We start from the raw sequence: 19,873 nt of genomic DNA, 5'->3' as shown, positions 1-19,873 counted from the left end.
TTTATTAGAAGATGAAAAGGAAGACAGGGCTCACAATAGAAATTCTATGGAAATTTTTAGTTTTTTTATTCAACAAACGGTGCTTATTGATTTACCTCTTATTGGGGGAAATTTACCTGGAGTAGCAATAGGGATTTGCCTACTGTTGTGAAACTCGACAGGTTCCTGGTCAGTGCTAGTTTCTCAGCAGAATTCTCTGGGATCAACCAGTTTTTACTGCCCAAATCTATCTCTGATCATAATGCAATTTTTATTGAGAGTGGGGAAGATAATTGGGGAAAAAACCTTTTAGGTTGTTTAACTATTTAATGAATGAGGAGGGATTTTAGGAGAAGGTTGCGGAGTCATTTAAGGAATTTAAACAAGACAATAAAAGAGCTGGAATTTTGAGTATACTTAGGAATACTAAGACTCCCATTAAGAGCTAGTCTGGGGATATGAAACAATTTCCAAGGGTGGAGATTTCTGTTCTTGAAGAAAAATTCAACAGTTAGAGAAAAGAATGCAGCAAAATCAGTCTTCCAATGCTGTTGATAATGCGTCAGAGGTGCGGCTGTTAAGAAAGGATCTATGGAAACTATACAGAATCGAGGAGCAAATTTGGTGCCAAAAATCTAGAGAGAAGTGGGTTAAAGATGGAGACCGAAACTCTAAATTTTTTCATACTTGCGCTTCAATTAGGAGGATAATGAATTCCTTGAACGCTATTAATGTTGATGGTGTAATTATCAAAGATCCCGTCATTATCAAGTCTAGTGTCAGAGAGCATTTCTTTAAAGCCTATAACAGTGTTTCAACTTTGGAAGTGGAGGTTTTAGACTTGAATTTCTCACGCATTTCTCTGGAGTAGAATAAAATGTTTGAAAAGGCGTTTACGGAAGATGAAATTTGGGAAACCATCAACTCGTGTGATAGTAATAAAGCTCCAGGGCCCGATGGGTTGAATATGGGATTTTTTAAAAAAATTTGGTCTTACTTGAAAGGTGATATTATGAAGTTTTTTCACAATTTTGTTTTGGGGAAGGATTGGGAACATGGCATAAATCATTCTGCTTCGGTGTTATGAATACTTCGGTGTCAGTTTTAGTTAATGGTATTCCTTCTGCTGAATTCCCTATGGCTAAAGGTCTTAGACAGGGCTGTTCCTTGTCCCCATTGTTGTTTAATTTTGTTGGAGAAATGTTGAATCTGATGCTCCTTAAAGCAGTTTCTTCGGGACTGTTTTGTGGCCTGGTTGTGGGTAACGATGAGGCTTCAGTTAATCTATCTCATCTGCAATTCACAGATGATCTGATAATCTTCTGCAATGCCTCGAAGACACATGTAATTAATGTTAAGAGGATCCTACGTGTTTCTGAAGTTATGTCAGGTCTGAAATTGAATCTGTCTAAGAGCAAATTATTTGGTATTAATACCGATGAGGAAGAGGTTTGTCAATGGTCGAATGCTATTGGCTGTTCAGTAGGACATTTCCCTGTGGAATATTTGAGGTTGCCTCTTGGTGCTAAGAGGAATTCTCATTTGTTGTGGGATCCGGTAGTTCAAAATTTTTATAAGAAATTAGCAGGTTGGAAGGTTAAGACTCTGTCAATGGCAGGGAGGTTGATCTTATTGAAGACAGTTTTGTGCTCCTTACCTACCTATTTCATGTCCCTGTTTAAGTTACCGTCTTCAGTTATTGCTAAGCTTAATTCCATCATGGCTATTTTTCTATGGGGAGGAGGGGTGGAGACCAAAAAAATCCACTGGGTAAATTCGTTGACAGTGTGCGAAGGAAAGAATGCTGGGGGTCTTGGTGTTCTGGATATTAGTTATATGAATAGAGCTCTCCTGGGGAAATGGTTGTGGAGGTTTGCAAACGATAGGGAGTCAATGTGGAAGAAGGTTATTTACTGTAAATACCCTAATGTTCTGATGTTTAACGAAAAACTTCCGGCATATGCTTCCTGGATATGGAAATCGGTGGTCTGTAACCACTTCAAACAGGATCAGTTTGGAGTAAAATTCTGAAATTTGTTTAAAGTTCAAGTGGGGGATGGAGGGAGTATCAGATTTTGGTATGATTGTTGGGCGCATGATTCCCCTCTAAATCTGGTTTTCCCGAGATTGTTTGTTTTTTCGGTAAACAAGTATGGGAAGCTTAATGAGTTTGGGGAGTTTCAATCTTCAGGGTGGTCATGGCATGTTCAATTGAGAAGGAATTTAAGTGAATGAGAACTGGATCAATTCTATGGTTTAATGGCTTTAATTCAAAATATCACTCTTTCACAAGAGGGTTCAGATGGGGTGGTCTGGAGAGGGAATGGGGAAGGAGTATATACGGTCAATTCGAGTGTGAAGTTATGTTGTCCTGCAAGTACATAAGACTTTTTTTGGATGAAGCACGTTTGGAGGGGATTGGTGCCGCCGAAAGTGGAGGTTTTATGTGGCAAGTGGTGCTTCAAAGATTGCCAGTTAAACTAGAGTTACAGAGGATAGGAGTTTCAACTATTGTTGACGTTGTTTTCCCTTTATGTAACAAGGCAGATGAATCCTCAACACATTTATTTTTTTCTTGTGTTGTGGCGTGGTCTTTATGGAATAAATTTTTGAGTTTTTGGGAGTTTGTTCAGCTTTTCAAGCCAATGCTCAAAATTTCTTGTTTGCTTGGGAGGAATTGGTTCCTAATTCTAAAATTTAGTCCTTCATTCTGGGGGTGGTTCTATGGTCAATTTGGAAGTGCATGAATGCCATTGTGTTCGATGGGGGGAGGTTAGATCAGATTGATATATTTTTTATGGCAAGAAGTAGGTTGGCGGCTTGGTTCTTAGCTAACTTCAAGGAGGCATATATTCCTAAGGACTTTCTTATTAGTGATCCATCACTTGGGGACAGTTGCTCTTATTCAAGTTCTATTATCAAAATCGAGTCCTGGTCATATCCTCCAAAGGGATTTACAAAGTTGAATGTGGATGCGACAGTAACTGCAGATTGGAGGAAAAGTGGTGTTGGAGGCATTCTTAGAGTTGAGGATGGCTCGGTGGTGGGTTCTTTCAAAGAGGCTGCTGGTCCAGGTCCTCCTATCTTGATAGAGCTTATGGCAATTAAGAAGGGCTTATCCTATTTTCCTTCGTTTCGATAACGTTTTAAGGAACATTTAATCGTTGAATTTGACAGTAAATTAGTAGTGGATTTGGTCAAGAATAGAGATCGATGTCCCTATGTCTACTTTGATTTACTAAAGGATATTGGTGATTTGTTTAGAGGTTTGAATGGTATCATTAGATGGGTTGCTAGGTCAGCCAATGTTGAGGCTGACACTTTAGCAAAGGAAGGTATTGGATATATACTGTTCTGGTTGTATTAGGTTTTTATGCTTTGGGTTGGTTTGTTGTAAAGGGAGTTTGTATGGGTGTTTTAAGACTTATGTATCTTGAGGTTATTAATGAAGTTTTAGGTACTCTTTTCCTCTTTTCGCTGATTAAGGAGCACTTTGTGATCCTTTAATCAAGAAGGGAGTTTTAATGAGGCCTACCATTCCTATAAAAAAAAAGTAAGCATTAACTTAATTAGTATTATATGTTTCAGATCTGAAATAACCTTCAATATTTTTCCACTCCCTAACTCAATATTTGTTATAAATCTACCTCCGGAATTACATATCCAACTGTAATTACCTAGGGTGGTACTTCATCATCCAAATTCCCAGCTGAATAGCATACCATAATTTTTTTAATGGCACGAAAAGCTCCAAGATTCATCTTTTCTTGAAAATAAGTTGTATGGTACTTCATTGGTATTGCCAAAGATACAAATATTACATCAACAATATTATCAATGGCTTCTTGAATTGCAGCATCTGAAATTCTGTCTATGTTGATAAGTAATGGATGTTTCTCACATATGACTGCATCTGACTCAGACATGACTGTGAAACCTGAAGAAATTATAATGGAGAATGAAGAAATGGAAGGTATTAACCCTGGAATTCTATGCTTTTCCTTTTCAAGGCTTCTACCTTTCACTTCCTCACTTAGCTATTTTGGATTTTATGGGGTTTTTATTTTATTTTATGGAATTTGGGAATCCACATATACTGTTATTTGGTTGTGGTGGATTTTATGCTGCAAAAGAATTAATAGGCACCGGTATGCCTTAAAAGTGTTTTGGTTGTTTTTTTTATTTTAACTTGTTTGATACTCATTGAATACTTTATGTGTTGCAGGTGGCAAAGAAGAGGGGGCAAGAAAGGTTGGTTTTACTTTATGTGTTGCAGGTGGCAAAGACAAGGGGGCAAGAAAGGTTGGTTTTACTCCTTTGGTTTGTGGTTGATGATTTTCATATAATTGAATTGCATGATTTTCAAAGAGGATTATAAATAGTTGACATTACTATTTCTTATGTGGTGGCTGAATTTGCAATTACAGTGGTACAATGTAAATTTGTTTCTCAAAATGCCATAAAATATGAGAAAAGATGATAAATAGGATTATAAATAGGACACATATTTTAAAATAACTATTTAAAATTATAAGCGAAAAATAAATGTATTGGAACAAAATCATGTTCGGACAATTAAATCATAAGCGAAAAATAAATGTTCCAAGTCTCCTCAGATCATAAGCAAACAAGTTTCAATGGAGAAAAGAAAGGATTCGAGAACCTAGGGTTTTTAAAACTATTAAGGTCCGAAGAAGGGAGGAGATTGGGAGTAAAATAGATCTGAGGGAGTAAAACAGATCTGAGGGAGTAAAATCAGTGAAGACGGTGGTGTTAATGAAATCTATCTTTGAGAAAGAGAGGGAGGCACCTTTTAGCCTTTCAATATGTTTTTGTAGTTAGTATTTAGAAATTCATACAGATTGTATCGTCAAGTATTTTTCCTCTATTTGTTGCCTGGTTTGTTCAATTTTGAATCATAAATTTTCATTTGACATGTGAATTCAGATGAGTCACACAATCCGAAATACTCAGATGGACGAAGATATTTCGGAAAATGCAGAGAAAATTGGTATTCAACGACCCTCTATCTTTTTCCTTTTTTGCTTTTGAATGATATGTTTCTGCAGCTGATTCAGACATGACTGCGAAACCTGAAGAAATTGTTATTGGGGGGTGAAGTAAAGGAAGGTAATCATGGAATTCTATGCCTTTCCATTTTCCTCTTCAATGCTTCGGTGTTTCACTTTCTCACTCGACTATTTTGGATTTTATGGGAGTCTGTGTTCAATTTGTTTTAATTTTATGGAATTTGGGAATTCACATATATTATTATTTGGTTGTGGTGGATTTTATGCTACAAAAGAATTAACAAGCATTGATATGCCTTACAAGGTTTACAAGTGTGGCTGTCTTTGATTTTAACTTGTTTGCTTCTCATTGAACACTTTATGTGTTGCAGGCAACAAAACCCTTGAACCTGAATAGAGCACAGACGAGGAGGGAAGAAAGGTTGGTTTACTCTTTTTGTTTGCTCTTTTGGTTTACCCCTAGAATGTTTTTCAAAGAGGGATTATAAATAGTTGACATGCTGCATTATTATTATTTTTATGAGGTAACTTGATTGTGCAATTGCAGTATTACACTGTAAGATTTTTTCCTGGTTTAAGTCGTTACGAACAGGAATTGGTTTTTTACGTTCTTAAGTCAGAGTGCTGAGTCAGTTTTTTACGTTCTGGTTTTATGGCTGCAGTATGCTATATGTTTTTAAATCTTATGTAAAGCAGTTTAAAACTAGGAATTGGTTGTACATTATGATTTAGAGTAATGAAATTCAGAGGTGCTCTAGTCCTCCTTTCTATGTCCTTCATGCTACTGATATAACATGTAGGAGGGTTTCTAATGAGGCCTTTCTTTTATAAAAAAAAGTCATTACGAACAAGGGTGCTTGATTTTAGACACACTTCCCAAGTAAGCATGGTTCTTCCACTTCCACTTGATTCGGTTTGATTATTATATGTATGTTTAACTGCTACTTTGCATTGAATTAGATTGGATATTGAAATTACTATTTTTCTTTTCCTATGTTTTTCATCGACAGTGAAGGAGTTGGTTATATTAGCAGCGTCGAAAATCCAAGAATAAAGGAAGTTTATATGACTGAGGAAGAAGCTGATAAAATTGTTGGTCCAGTTTACTAAATTTTAACTAATAAATTTGTGTGTTATATATGGAAATTAATGCATATGTTTATTTTGTTTTTCCAGGGTTAGCTGATGTTGAATTTGTGATGCATGGGGAATATCATGTTCTATTTCCAAAGCCACCTCCTCCACCTCGAGCAGAAGATCGTTATTATCCATGGTAAACATCTTTGGAGCCACCCGGTCCAGAAGCTGCTGGTGCAACCCCACAAATATATTTGAATCCTTTGTTAATTTCGATTTTGGTTTGGTAAGTTAGATAGCATTTGAAGAATTGAGTTAGATATTTGATCACTATATCCATGAATTTAGCCTGGTTGTATTAAGTGGATTTTATAATTGGTTGGTAATAGGGATGGATGCTTGGATGTTGAAATAATGCCACCGTGAAAATATGTTGCTACATTCATCTGAAATTGAAACTTTGTTTTGCCATTGAATTTAGGGCAAACTACGTGTTTAGTACCAAAATAAAACAAACAAAATTTTAGGTATGTTTTTGAAAAAAATTGAAAGATTAAGTACTAAAATAGATTAAAATTGATAGTTTAGGTACTAACTATGTAGTTTACCCTTGAATGTATTTATAGGCCTGTGAGGATGATATCCTCTAAGAGGCTTGCACGTTCTCAAAGTAGATTATAAATAATTGACATGCGTGACACATTTGTGTGGTAATTGATTATGCGGTTGCAATTTTCAAAAAAAATAAATAAATAACTTCATGTTCATGGTTTTTTTGATCTTCAGTAATAAATGAACCAATTCCCTATATGGAGAAAAAATATGTATTAAAAATAAGTAGTAACTTAATTAGTATTATATGTTTTAGATATGAAATAAAAAAAACCTTCAATATTTTTTCACTCACTAACTCAATATTTGTAATAAATCTACCTCTGAAATTACATGATCTAACTGTAATTTCCTAGGGTGGTATGAAACTTATTACTTCTTCATCATCCAAATTGCCAGCTGAATAGCATACCGCAATATTTTCTTAATGGCACGAAAAACTCCAAGATTTATCTTTTCTTGAAAGTAAGTTGTATGGTACTTCATTGGTCTTGTTAAAGATACAAATATTACATCAACAATATCATCAATGGATTCTTGAATTGCAGCCATAAGTTCGTCATCATTTACAGCTATGTATGATTTTTCACGTATGTCTGATGCACTTCCATAAACCTTATAGGAATCAATCTGTGCATTTGAATTAGCACCACTGATTTCCTTTGAAATTCCATCGATACCTTTAAGACACTCTAAACTTAAAAAGGAACCAACATCAATTGATGCAATATTAGTTCCATGACTAGTCCTATATTCTATTAAAGCGGAACCAACTAAATCAAATAATTTGTTAAAATTCTTCAATGACAACATTTTTCTGCATTGTAAAACAATACAAATGTTAATATAGTAGAGTAATTACAATAAATTATTTTTATAACAAGTACTTTTGGTTAGATGATAATTTTTTTTTTAAATTCTTTATAACTATTAAAATATTTGAATTAATTTTGAAGGAAGAAATATAAATTTTACCTTCTCTAAGGAACTTTTATATGACAATCTTTATATTTGTCGTCAATAATATCAATAATATTCTTATCGTGAAATGATCTGTGATTAACATTTATGTCGGGGTCAATGATCCAAATAACTTTTCTATTTTTATCAACATCTGAAATTTTATATTTGACCTCGAGTTCTTTTAGTATTTTCTTGTTCATCCCAAATTTTTGCATCCTGAATGTTGTTTGATGGATAAGTGTATTATAAAATAATCAATAGAATAATTAATTGTTCAAATTTTACAAGACGATTGAGAGTGGGGGAGGATAGAAAACTTAGGGTTCATAAAAATTTAGAGATGTTGAAGAGATTGAAAGAGATATCATAATTATATAAATGCAAAGCTTCTACCTTTCTTACTGTGAAAATAGGAAGGGATAACCTGGATCTGAAGTAGAGTTGTAAGCTCCTTTCATCTAGACCATCAAGTCATTTTGGAGAAGACCTGAAAACCAAAAATATTGGAAGATTTTCTACCTAAAAAATTGTTGATACTTGACCTTAATGCTAAAGAAAGGTTCTTTGTTGAAAAAAGAGGAAAATAAAAACAAATTACACTTAATTCCCACTAGGCTTATTTTAAAAGGACTGAGCTTAATCAAGAAAACAAGAATACCAATCAACCAACCAAAAACCTAGTAAAAGTTATAGCAAAACCCATGTGATGACAAACAACCACATTTGTTTTCATATATGCTTGTTCCCTTAATTGTTCTTTACAATAACTACAATACATTAATCATATTCGTAGTTCAATATATTAAAATGTAAAAATTAAAATCTTATTAATGATAATTAACTTACTTGGAACACAAAACAACTTCATATTCATGGTTTTCTTGATCTTAAGTAATAAATGAACCAATTCCCTATATTGTGAAAAAATATGTATTAAAAATAAGGAGTAACTTAATTATGATTATATGTTTCAGATATGAAAAAAATAACCTTCAATATTTTTCTACTCCTTAACTCAATATTTGTTATAAATCTACCTCCGGGATTACATGATCCAATTGTAATTATCCAGGGTGGTATGGAACTTATTACTTATTCATCACCCAAATTCCAAGCTGAATAGCATACCACAAATTTTTTTAATGGCATGAAAAGCTCCAAGATTCATCTTTTCTTGAAAGTAAGTTGTATGGTACTTCATTGGTCTTGCCAAAGATACAAATATTACATCAACAATATCATCAATGACTTCTTAAATTGCAGCCAGAAGTTCGTCATCATTTATAGCTATGTATGATTTTCCACGTACGTCCAATGCACTTCCATAGACCTTATTGGAATCAATCCGTGCATTTGGATTAGCACCACTGATTTCCTTTGAAATTCCATTGATATCTTTAAGACACTATAAACTTAAAATGGAACAAACAATTATTAATGCACAATTAGTTCCATGACTAATCATATCTTCTATTAAAGTGGAACCAACCAAATCAAATAATTTGATAAAATTCTTCAATGACAACATTTTCTACATTGTAATACAATACAAATGTTAATATAGTAGTGTAATTACAATAACTTATTTTTATAACAAGCAAATTTTGTTAGATTATGAAAAGCAAATTTTTTAAATTCGTTACAACTAGTAAAATATATGAATTAATTTCGAATGAAGAAATAGAAATTTTACCTTATGTAAGGAACTTTTATATGACCATTTTTCCATTTGTCATCAACAATATCAACAATATTCTTATCGTGAAATGATCCGTGATTAATATTTATGCCGGAGTCAATGATCCCAATAACTTTTCTATTTTTATCAACATCTGAAATTTTATATTCGACCTCGAGTTCTTTTTGTATTTGCTTGTTCATCCGAAATTTTTGCATCCTGAATGTTGTTTGTTGGATAAGTGTATTATGCATTCATCAATCGAATAATTAATTGTTCAATTTTTACAAAACGATCGAGAGTGGAGGAGGATTGAAAAATTAGGGTTCATAGAATTTTAGAGATTTTGAAGAGATTGAAAGAGATATCATATTTATATAAACACAAGGCTTCTACCTTTCCTGCTGTGAAAATAAGAAGGGACAACATGGATATGAAGTGGAGTTGTAAGCTCCTTCCATCTGGACCATCAAGCCGTTTTGGAGAAGACCTGAAAACCAAAATTATTAGAAGATTTTCTACATAAAAAAAGTTGCATACTTGACCTTAATGCTAAAGAAAGGTTGGTTCTTTGTTGAAAAAAGAGGAAAATGAAAACAAATTACACTTAGTTCCCACTAGGCTTATTTTAAAAGGATCGAGCTTATACAAGAAAACTAGAATACCAATCAACCAACCAAAAACCTAGTAAAAGTTATCGCAAAACACATGCGATGACAAACAACCACATTTGTTTGCATATATGCTTGTTCCGTTAATTGTTCTTTATAACAACTACAAGACATTAATCATGTTCGTAGTTCAATATATTAAAATGTAAATATTTAATCTTATGAATGATAATTAACTTACTTGGAACACTAAACAACTTCATGTTCATGGTTTTCTTGATCTTAAGTAATAAATGAACAATTCCCTATACGGAGAAAAAATATGTATTAAAAATAAGCATTAACTTAATTAGTATTATATGTTTCATATATGAAATAAAAAATAACCTTCAATATTTTTCTACTCACTAACTCAATATTTGTCATAAATTTATCTCCGGAATTACATGATCCAACTGTAATTACCCAGGGTGATATCGAACTTATTACTTCTTATTCACCCATATTCCCAGCTTAATAGCATACCACAATATTTTTTAATGGCACGAAAAGCTCCAAGATTCATATTTTCTTGAAAGTTATGGTACTTCATTGGTATTTCCAAATATACAAATATTACATCAACAATATCATCAATGGCTTCTTGAATTGCAGCCTGAAGTTTGTCAACATTTATAGCTATGTATGATTTTCCATGTATGTCCAATGCACTTCCATAGACCTTATAGGAATCAATCCGTGCATTTGGATTAGCACCACTGATTTCCTTTGAAATTCCATCGATACCTTTAAGACACTCTAAACTTAAAAAAGAACCAACAACAATTGACGCACAATTAGTTCCATGACTAATAATATCTTCTATTGAAGCGAAACCAACCAAATCAAATAATTTGTTAAAATTCTTCAATGACAACATTTTTCTGCATTGTAAAACAATACAAATGTTAATATAATAGATTAACTGCAATAAATTATTTTTATAACATGTAATTTTAGTTAGATGATGAAAAACCAAAATTTTTAAATTCTTTATAAATAGTAAAATATATGAATTAATTTTGAATGAAGAAATAGAAATTTTACCTTATGTAAGGAACTTTTATATGACCACCTTTCCATTTGTCGTCAACAATATCAACAATATTCTTATCGTGAAATGATTTGTGATTAACATTTACGCTGGAGTAATAAAGCATCGGGACCAGATGGTTTAAATATGGGCTTTTTCAAAAGATTTTGGCAGGTCCTCAGGGCTGATATTATGAAAATTTTTCATGATTTTTATTTGGGGAAAGAATGGGAACATGGGATTAATCATACCTTTATCACTCTCATTCCAAAGGTCTCTAACATTGGTGGTCTTGATGACATTAGGCCAATTAGCCTAGTTGGTGGGTTGTATAAGATCATTTCTAAGTGTTTGTCGAGGAGATTGAGGGGTTACATTTCAGACATCATTAGTCCAACTCAGTTTGCCTTCATACCGGGTAGACATATTCTGGAATGCTCTTTAATTGCTAATGAAGGAGTGGATTATTGGAGAAAAAATGGACTCAAGGGTTGTGTATTCAAGGTTGATTTCAAGAAAGCTTACGACTCTATTGAGTGGTCTATTGTATTTAAATTAATGGAGAAAATGGGATTCGGGTCCAGATGGAGGGGCTGGATTGAGCAGTGTGTAACCACAACTTCTGTTTCGGTTCTTGTAAATGGAGTTCCTTCTGAAGAATTCCCAATGGCTAAAGGTCTTCGACAGGGTTGTTCACTGTCTCTTTTGTTATTTAATTTAGTAGGGGAGCTACTTAATCTATTGATTCGAAGGGCAGTGTCACAGGGTTTATTTTCTGGAATGATGATCGGCAGAGAACTGGGGTCTGTAAATGTGTCACATTTACAGTTTGCGGATGATCTTATTATATTTTCTTGTGCCTCGAAGATGCAAATTCATAATGTCAAAAGGGTGCTTCGAGTTTTTCAATTGGTTTCTGGTCTACAGCTGAATTTGAAAAAGAGTAAATTGTTTGAGTGAATGTTAATGAAGAGGAACTGCTGGAATGGGCTACTTCTATTGGATGTTCAATTGGGAGATTTCCTTCTGAATATCTAGGTCTTCCCCTAGGTGCTACAAGAAATTCTGCAGCTATTAGGGAACCCGTTATTAATAATTTTTTAACAAGTTATCCGGGTGGAAAACAACATCTCTCTCTTTAGCAGGGTGGCTAGTGTTAATTAAGACGGTTCTATGTTCGCTTCCTACATATTATCTTTCCATATTTAAAATTCCAGCTTCTGTTCTTAAAACCCTTAACTCTATTATGTCTAAATTTCTATGGGGAGGGGGAAATGACATTAGAAAAATTCACTGGGTTAGCTGGTCTAATGTTAGTAAGTTGAAGAGTGAAGGGGGTTTAGGAGTTCTTAATCTTAACCTGATGAATAGAGCGCTTTTGGGGAAATGGACTTGGAGGTTTGCAAATGATAGAGACTCAGTTTGGAGGGAAGTTATTTGTGCCAAATATAGACTCGATTCTTCAGTTTTAACTTTGGACAATAAGCTTCCACCTAAGGTATCCTGGATTTGGAGATCACTGCTAAATAATTATTTTAAAGAAGATTTCTTTGGCACTAAGTTTAGAAGCATGAGTAGTGTTCATGTTGGTGATGGTAAAAATATTCGGTTTTGGTAAGATATCTGGGTTATGGATCATCCACTTGATGTCATTTTCCCGAGACTATTTTCTATTTCCTTAAATCAGTTTGGGAAATTATCTAAATTTGGGGAGTATATCTCTTCCGTTTGGACTTGGGATGTCAAGTTCAGAAGAAATCTTCATGACTGGGAACTTGAACAGTGGTCTAACTTGTTGGCTCATTACAGAATTTTCACTCTCTTCGGAATTTCATGATCGTGTGATCTTGAAAGGTACTGGGGATGGGGTTTTTACTGTTAGATCAGCTGTAAATCTAGGTTCATTGGAGACTTCGGGATCGGAGGTCTTTTTCTAGAAGAAGATTATTTGGAGAGGTCTACTACCTCCAAGAGTAAAGTGTTTTGTTTGGCAGATCGCTCATGGGAAGTTGGCTGTTAGGACTGAACTTGTAAAAAGAGGTGTTCAAGGAATTGAAGATATATTGTGTCCCCTATGCAAGATGTCGGATGAGTCTCCCTCTTATTTGTTTTTCTCTTGTTAGATGGTGTGGTCCCTTTGGAATAAGTTTTTAAGTTTTTGGAGGATTTTTTCTGTGTTACCAGCGGACGCTAAAAGCTTCTTTCTAGCTTGGGATGGTTTAAAGTCTAACTCTTTGATTTGGCCTTTTATTCCAGGGGTCGTTCTGTGGACCACTTGGAAAATGAGGAATTTCGTGGTGTTTGAAGGGGGGAAGTTTGATAAGGCATAATTCTTATTTTTAGCAAGGTTTAGGCTTGCTTCTTGGTTCTTAGCAAAGTATAAAGATGCGTCTATTCCTATGGACTCACTCATTTCCGATCCTTCTCTTGGGGACTTGTTTTCTCTTCGCTCTACTCAGATTTCTCCTACTTTACTTTGGTCTCCTCCTCCTTTGGGTTTTGTTAAATTAAACGTTGATGCTGCCACTACAAGGGATTGAAAGAAAAGCGGGTTAGGAGGAGTTCTAAAAGATTCCTCAGGTTCTACTATAGGCTATTTCAAGGAAACTGCCGGTCCGGGACCTCCTACGTTGATGGAGTTAAAGGCTATTCTTATGGGGTTGTCTTTCTTTGCAAACTATCGATAGAGGATCAAGGACCGTCTGATTATAGAGAGTGATAGTAAGGTGGCTGTGGATTGGATTAAGGGGGATGAATTATGTCCTGTTGTATATGCCTTCTTGATTAAAGATATTGCTCATAGGCTTAATGCCTTGGAAGGTGTTGTTAGATGGGTTAGTAGGACATCCAATTTAGAGGCTGATGCCTTAGCTAAAGAAGACATAGGCTGAGTCAGTAAAGTTGTTGATGGCTGTTTAGGGTGGTGTCTGGATTTTATGTGTTTTGTAAGGGGATTACTAATGTTGTTTTCATTGATTTTGTGTCTTTAGTTAGGGTGTTTTATGGGTGTTATCAGCTTATTTGGTTATGTTGGGGTGGTTTTGTCAGTTGTATTGTTGGTTGTATCTTATGTTTTTATTGTTCAATAAAATCCTAAGGCACTCTTTTCCTCCTTCCGCTGATTAAGGAGCTTCTCTACAAGCTCTATTAATCAAGAAGGGGGTTTTTAATGAGGCCTGAAATTCTTATAAAAAAACTAAATAAGATTTAATTGGCATTTATAGCTTTCTCATTTCCTATGACCATATAAGTTTCTTGACAATGATAGAGGGAAATATCATGGCTGATATGAGAAGATGGCATTTAATGCATTTCTTGGAGTTTAAATTGCAGTGTGAAGCTTCTATGTTCGACTCATTTGTAATGTTTGCAATGTAATCACATTTATTTGACAAAATCGGTCATAAGGGTTGTGTTCAAGTGATAAATATTTGTGTAATAGGTTATTTTTTCCTTTTTTTTTCTTTCGGAGCAGTGGGGAGTTGAGAACGGTGGTGATCGAAACTTATTTGAGTGAAATTGGTCGTGTAGGAGATGAATTCCATCTCTAGAAGATAATTATTCCCTCATGCGTATGTTTGTGCCTAAAATATGGGAAGTTGGTTTATTTTTTTTGATAGAAAGTAGGCCTCATTAAAACCCCCTTCAAATCCTCAATGTTGTGAAAGTAACATGAAGGATCAAAGAATGAGGAAAAGAGTGCCTAGAAACTTTATTCATAAGAACCAAATTACATAGGCAGAACTATCTCTTAAACCTTAAACAGAAGAACATAAGACTTAAATCAAAACACCTAACACAACATAAAGTTACATTTCCGGTTAATCAACACAACCAAATAAACCAAAAATCACCCTATCCCATCTTTAGCTAATTTGTCAGCTTCCCAGTTTGCCGCCCTCAAAATATGCCTAATGATAACATCCTTTGCTGCCAAAAGCAAAACGATATCCTTCACCAAGGATAAAAACAAAGGAGTGCATAAGCCCAAATTCTGGATCCACTTCAGAGCATTAATTGAGTCAGATTCCAGAATAACTCTCTGATTAGGAGCCAAATCTAACTCATCCATAAGACAAAGCCCCCTCTTATTTGCCAACAATTCTGCCATGATAGGAGGACCACCCCCAACTGATTCAGAGAACCACTGCAACAACATTCCTCTACTATCCCGAATCAGACCACCAATACCTCCTTTATCCCACCCCGAAACCATCGCTCCATCAACATTTAGCTTTAAGAACCCATCCGGGGGAGGAACCCAGCGAATTGATTGAGAGCAGTCCTTTCATGATCTTCCCACCAAAACAGCCAGTTTTAAATCGCCTACTAGGGAATCTAAAGGAATAACCAAATCGTTGAACCGAGCTACTCTAAATCTAAAACTGAAAGACAATCTGACCAAATCCAGCTTTCCTTTCTGAAAAATAATCTCATTTCTACATTTCCATACTGACAACACCACTGCCCTAGGAATGAATTTCCAAATCAAAGATTTAGGCAATAAATCATCCCACAAAGTGAAAAAATCAATGATATGCTTTGGAATCACCAAATATACATTCCACATTTTAAAAAATGATGACCACAAACCCCACACATCCCTACAATACAAAAATACATGAGACGTTGATTCCACCTCCTTACCACACAATACACAACATTGATCAACAATATTTGTTACACCTCTCTTTACTAACTCCTCTTTAACCGGCACTCTCTGGTGCGCTAATTGCCAAACTCCACCTGTTCCCTAGTAAGGCTCAGTTCAAAAGTGCTAAATTAGGGATTCCTAGGCCCCCCAGTTTTTTTGGTTTAGTAACCAACTTCCAATTGACCCAATGGATATTTTTCTTGTCAACCGAACCCCCCACAGAAATGAAGCCATGATAGAGTTAAGTTTAAGTAACACAGAGGCTGGAATTCTGAAAATAGAAAGAAAATATACGGGGAGGGAACACAGCAACGATTTGACCATCACCACCCTTCTCGCTATCGACAAGGAATTAGCCATCCAACCACTCAATTTAGCATGAAATTTCGCCACTATAGGCTCCCAAATAGAAGCCGAATTCCTCTTGTACCCCAAAGGAAGTCCTAAATATTCTGATGGAAAAAAGCCTAACGAACAGCCTATATCATTTGTCCAAGTAGATAACTCCCCATCCTCAACATTAATACCAAAAATCCTGCTTTTGACTAGATTTATCTTCAACCCCACCAAAAGTTCATAAATGAGTAATACTCTTCTAACATTCCTCAAATCACAGATAGAACCTTTATTGAAAATTATAAGATCATTCGCAAATTGGAGATGTGATAGCTTGAATGCCTGTTCATGAACTCTTAAATCAAACCCTAAAACCAGTCCCATTTCCACTGCTTTAGTTAACAACAAATGCAGCAACCCAGCAGCCAAATTGAACAACATAGGTGAAAGTGAACAGCCTTGCCTCAAACCACTAGATGTATTAAATTTCTCCATAGGAGACCTATTTACTAAAACCAAAATCGAAGCAGTTGACATACATTGATACATCCAGGATCTCCACTTAACTCTAAACCCCATTCTATTCATTAATTGAATCAAAATTGTCCAATCCACCGAATCGTAAGCTCTCTTAAAATCTACCTTGAAACTACTCCCTTCAACCCATTCTTTCTCCAAAAGTCAATACTCACTTTTGCAATAAACGAGCAGTCCAATATGTTTCTACCCGGGATGAAAGCAAATTGAGACGGACTCATAATATCATTAATACACAAACTCAATCTTCTAGCTAAGACTTTAGATAGAACTTTATATAATCCTCCCACTAGACTAATAGGCCTAAAATCTTCCAATCTCTCCGGATTTGCCTTTTTTTGAATAAGAGAAATGAAAGAAAAATTCACCTCCGACTCCCACTCCTTCCCCACATAGAAATCCCTAAAAAATAGTATCACATCATCCTTCAAAAAACTCCAGAACGTCTTAAAAAACCCTAAATTCAGATTGTCCGGGCTCGGAGCTTTATTGATATCCAAATGAACAATAACTTCCCAAACTTCCTCTTCAGAAAAAGGTTTCTCCAAAGCTGAACTCTGACCTTCCGAAAGTTTAAGAAAATCCAGATTTAATTCCTTAGCCTCCAATGTGTTTTTTTTATTAAATAACCCCTTAAAGAACTCCATCACTGCTGCTTTAACTGAAGTAGGATCTTCTATGATTTCGCTGTCAACTTTGAGGGACTTAATGCAATTTATCCTCCCTCTAATTGCTACACTGTGATGAAAAAACCTTGTGTTCTTATCCCCCTCTAAACTCCATTTCAATCTAGACTTTTGCAACCAAATTGATTCTTCCTTCTTTTGTAGCTCCCATAGTTGTCTCTTTGCTTCAACAATAGAATTCATTGATGCCATGGAAATCCCTTGTTGCAAATTCATTTCCATACCCTGGATAACTTCATCCAACGATCTAATTTTGCCTGGTAATTGAAGAAAACCCTTTCTATCCCAATTTTTTGCCACGTCCTTCACCCTGTTAATTATTTTGGAAATGGACATCGAATTCTTATGTGTACAAAATTTAAGCAGCTCCTTTTTCAACAACTCACTAAAACCTTCCTCCTCTAACATATAATTAAACAAGCGAAATGGCTTCGGTCCCCAATTACATACCTTATTCTCCAGCAGAATAAAATTATGGTCAGAAATGGACCTAGGTTGCAAAGATTGACTGATCTTTGGGAAGTATGAAAAAAAACTCTGATCAACTAAAAACCGATCCAACCTCTCAAAAGTTGGAACTTCCCTGTTATTACACCACGTAAACTGACCTCCAACTAAAGGCAAATCAATTAAATTCGCCTTAGAAACAAATTCTTGAAAAATATCATTGAAGCCGAATTCACATCACCTCCTAGTTTCTCTTCATGAGTTAGTATTGCATTGAAATCTCCACCTATGCACACTGGACAATCTAGCTATTCCAGAAACGAAGATAATTCCCTAAAAAACATCTCCTTATCAGCCTCCACACTTGGACATATACATTAATAACAAACACATCTCTCGAAAACCATCCATCCACCCTTTTAAGGCCACAAATCTACTCTGGATAACCTCTTCCTGTACCACAAATACCTTCTGATTCCACAAAGATATTAATCCACCAGTAGAACCAATAGCAGGCACAACCGCCGAACCATTAAGAATTTTGCCTCCCATTTTCCTTATTAACATTGTACTGACAACTTCCAATTTGGATTCTTGTAAAAATAAATTGTCGATTTTTCTCCTCAACAAATCTCCTAATAGCTCGAGCTTTAACCCTCCTCCCCAAACCCTAACATTCCAACACATAATGGACCACTCTACCATCATATATATTTCATAACCATAATCCCCTAGTCCTACCACCAGCCTTTGATCATCCCTGTCTTTTACCAAATGAGCAACTCTGGTGACGAAATCCTTTTCTCCTCTTTTAAACTTTACCCCTAACAATTTAGATACATTCCAAATATCTAATGCTTCTTCCTTCCCTTGTTTCTCATTTTCTAAAACAAAATCAGCATCCTTACCGCTTTTAGCATCCCATCTCCTAGCATAAACCTTGTTATGGAAACCTCTTTCGACTTTACTAACCGATGCACTCCTCCCAGAAGATCACCGCTGTGAAGAATTCTCAGACCCAATCTGCAAACCATTTTCAACCGGTGTAACAGATATTGAATCTTCAATCTTATTACCATTTGTGTTTGAATTTGGACTATCTTTCTCAGGCCCAAACACCTCTAACCTACCCATGCTGGAAATAAGCCCATAATCTTGAACACCTTTATCTTTCCCCGAGGTGTCTCCTTCTAAGCTGGACACCTTTTTTCTCCCCTCAGAAATTGCCCCTGACACTATCTGCTTACTGACACCTTCACCTAATATTGTCCCCTCGGTACAAAGGTCAACAATTAAACCATTATTGACTTCTTCATTTTTTTTCAAATTACCCTCGTTAAGTGAGCCACCCCCTGAGAAATACCTCGAACCCACTCTTCAGCCCTATTCATAGAGTCTGATTTTTGTTGGATATTCAACTGCTCTTGCAGACCTCCTCGATCCTCTCTTTTACTCCCTTCCGACGAAGCCTCCTCCCAAGGATCCACTGTTCCTTATACAGAACCATCTTCCTCAACCCCATCTTCAAGCTCAAGAAAGAAATCCTCGCTGCTATCTACCTTAATCTTAATAGTGAATGACCTGTTACAAGTATTAATGATGACATGTGGAGGGGTGTCAAATGGGCTCTCAACCCTTAACAACATCTGAGCCACCCTGCAATCAACTCTTTGAACTGTCTGCTCTTGAATCTTCACTACTTTACCCCATCTGGCTTCCAAACTGGAAAGAATGAAACTGAACATTTAATGGGACACTCATCATGGATACTGTACAATAAGGTAAAAGAACACCATTTTCTTCCATCACAGGCTCCAACCTTTCAAATCAAAAGGACAAAGCCTTCCACTTGTCTTCCGCTGCTACATCCTTCTCCTCCCCAGACTGGAATACTATCAAACATGCATTTTTCGCATATCCCCATCTAACAACATTGACCTTGATTCCCTCACTTCTTAATGCCCTCTCCATAAATTCAACCTCAAAAATCGCTTTAACAATACCTGTTAAAGACGATCTCAACCATGATCTTTCCTCCAAATGAATGAAGATATCCCAAGGCTTCTTCTCCTCCGTCTTGCCTTCAAAGCTACTGGTTTGCTGCCCCTCAACTTTTTTTCAAACCCATTACCGTATCCTTATATGTTCTACCATCATGGAACCTGTTCATCATCTCCTTCTTCCCTACCTC

At 35.5% G+C, this 19,873-nt stretch overlaps 1 protein-coding gene and 2 long non-coding RNA genes across 4 annotated transcripts; all 3 read left to right on the top strand.

The window, feature by feature from the left end:
- Positions 1–3,938: 3,938 nt before the first annotated feature.
- Positions 3,939–5,603, top strand: LOC120116527. Of its 2 annotated transcripts, XR_005515563.1 has the most exons (4): positions 3,939–3,952; positions 4,927–4,990; positions 5,381–5,430; positions 5,557–5,603. It is a non-coding gene; the product is annotated as an uncharacterized LOC120116527 (long non-coding RNA). The 2 variants fall into 2 exon arrangements; XR_005515562.1 differs by lacking the exon at positions 3,939–3,952 and having other exon boundaries at positions 4,855–4,990.
- A 251-nt stretch (positions 5,604–5,854) lies between these two features.
- On the top strand, positions 5,855–6,208 carry LOC120116526. Its single transcript, XR_005515561.1, has 3 exons — positions 5,855–5,889; positions 6,020–6,105; positions 6,186–6,208. It is a non-coding gene; the product is annotated as an uncharacterized LOC120116526 (long non-coding RNA).
- A 4,961-nt stretch (positions 6,209–11,169) lies between these two features.
- LOC120116589 lies at positions 11,170–14,539 on the top strand. Its single transcript, XM_039137031.1, has 7 exons — positions 11,170–11,965; positions 12,240–12,617; positions 12,832–12,947; positions 13,017–13,140; positions 13,279–13,346; positions 13,710–13,856; positions 14,498–14,539. The coding sequence occupies exons 1-7, from the start codon at positions 11,170–11,172 to the stop codon at positions 14,537–14,539; spliced, it is 1,671 nt and encodes a 556-aa protein (XP_038992962.1).
- The last annotated feature ends 5,334 nt before the right edge of the window (positions 14,540–19,873 follow it).

The sequence above is a fragment of the Hibiscus syriacus genome, unplaced genomic scaffold (assembly GCF_006381635.1).
Source record: "Hibiscus syriacus cultivar Baekdansim isolate YM2019G1 unplaced genomic scaffold, ASM638163v2 tig00110299_pilon, whole genome shotgun sequence".
In the NCBI taxonomy this organism is placed as follows: Eukaryota; Viridiplantae; Streptophyta; class Magnoliopsida; order Malvales; family Malvaceae; genus Hibiscus; species Hibiscus syriacus.
Note: the sequence above shows the minus strand (reverse complement) of the source record. Positions and strands in the feature narration are given on the sequence as shown.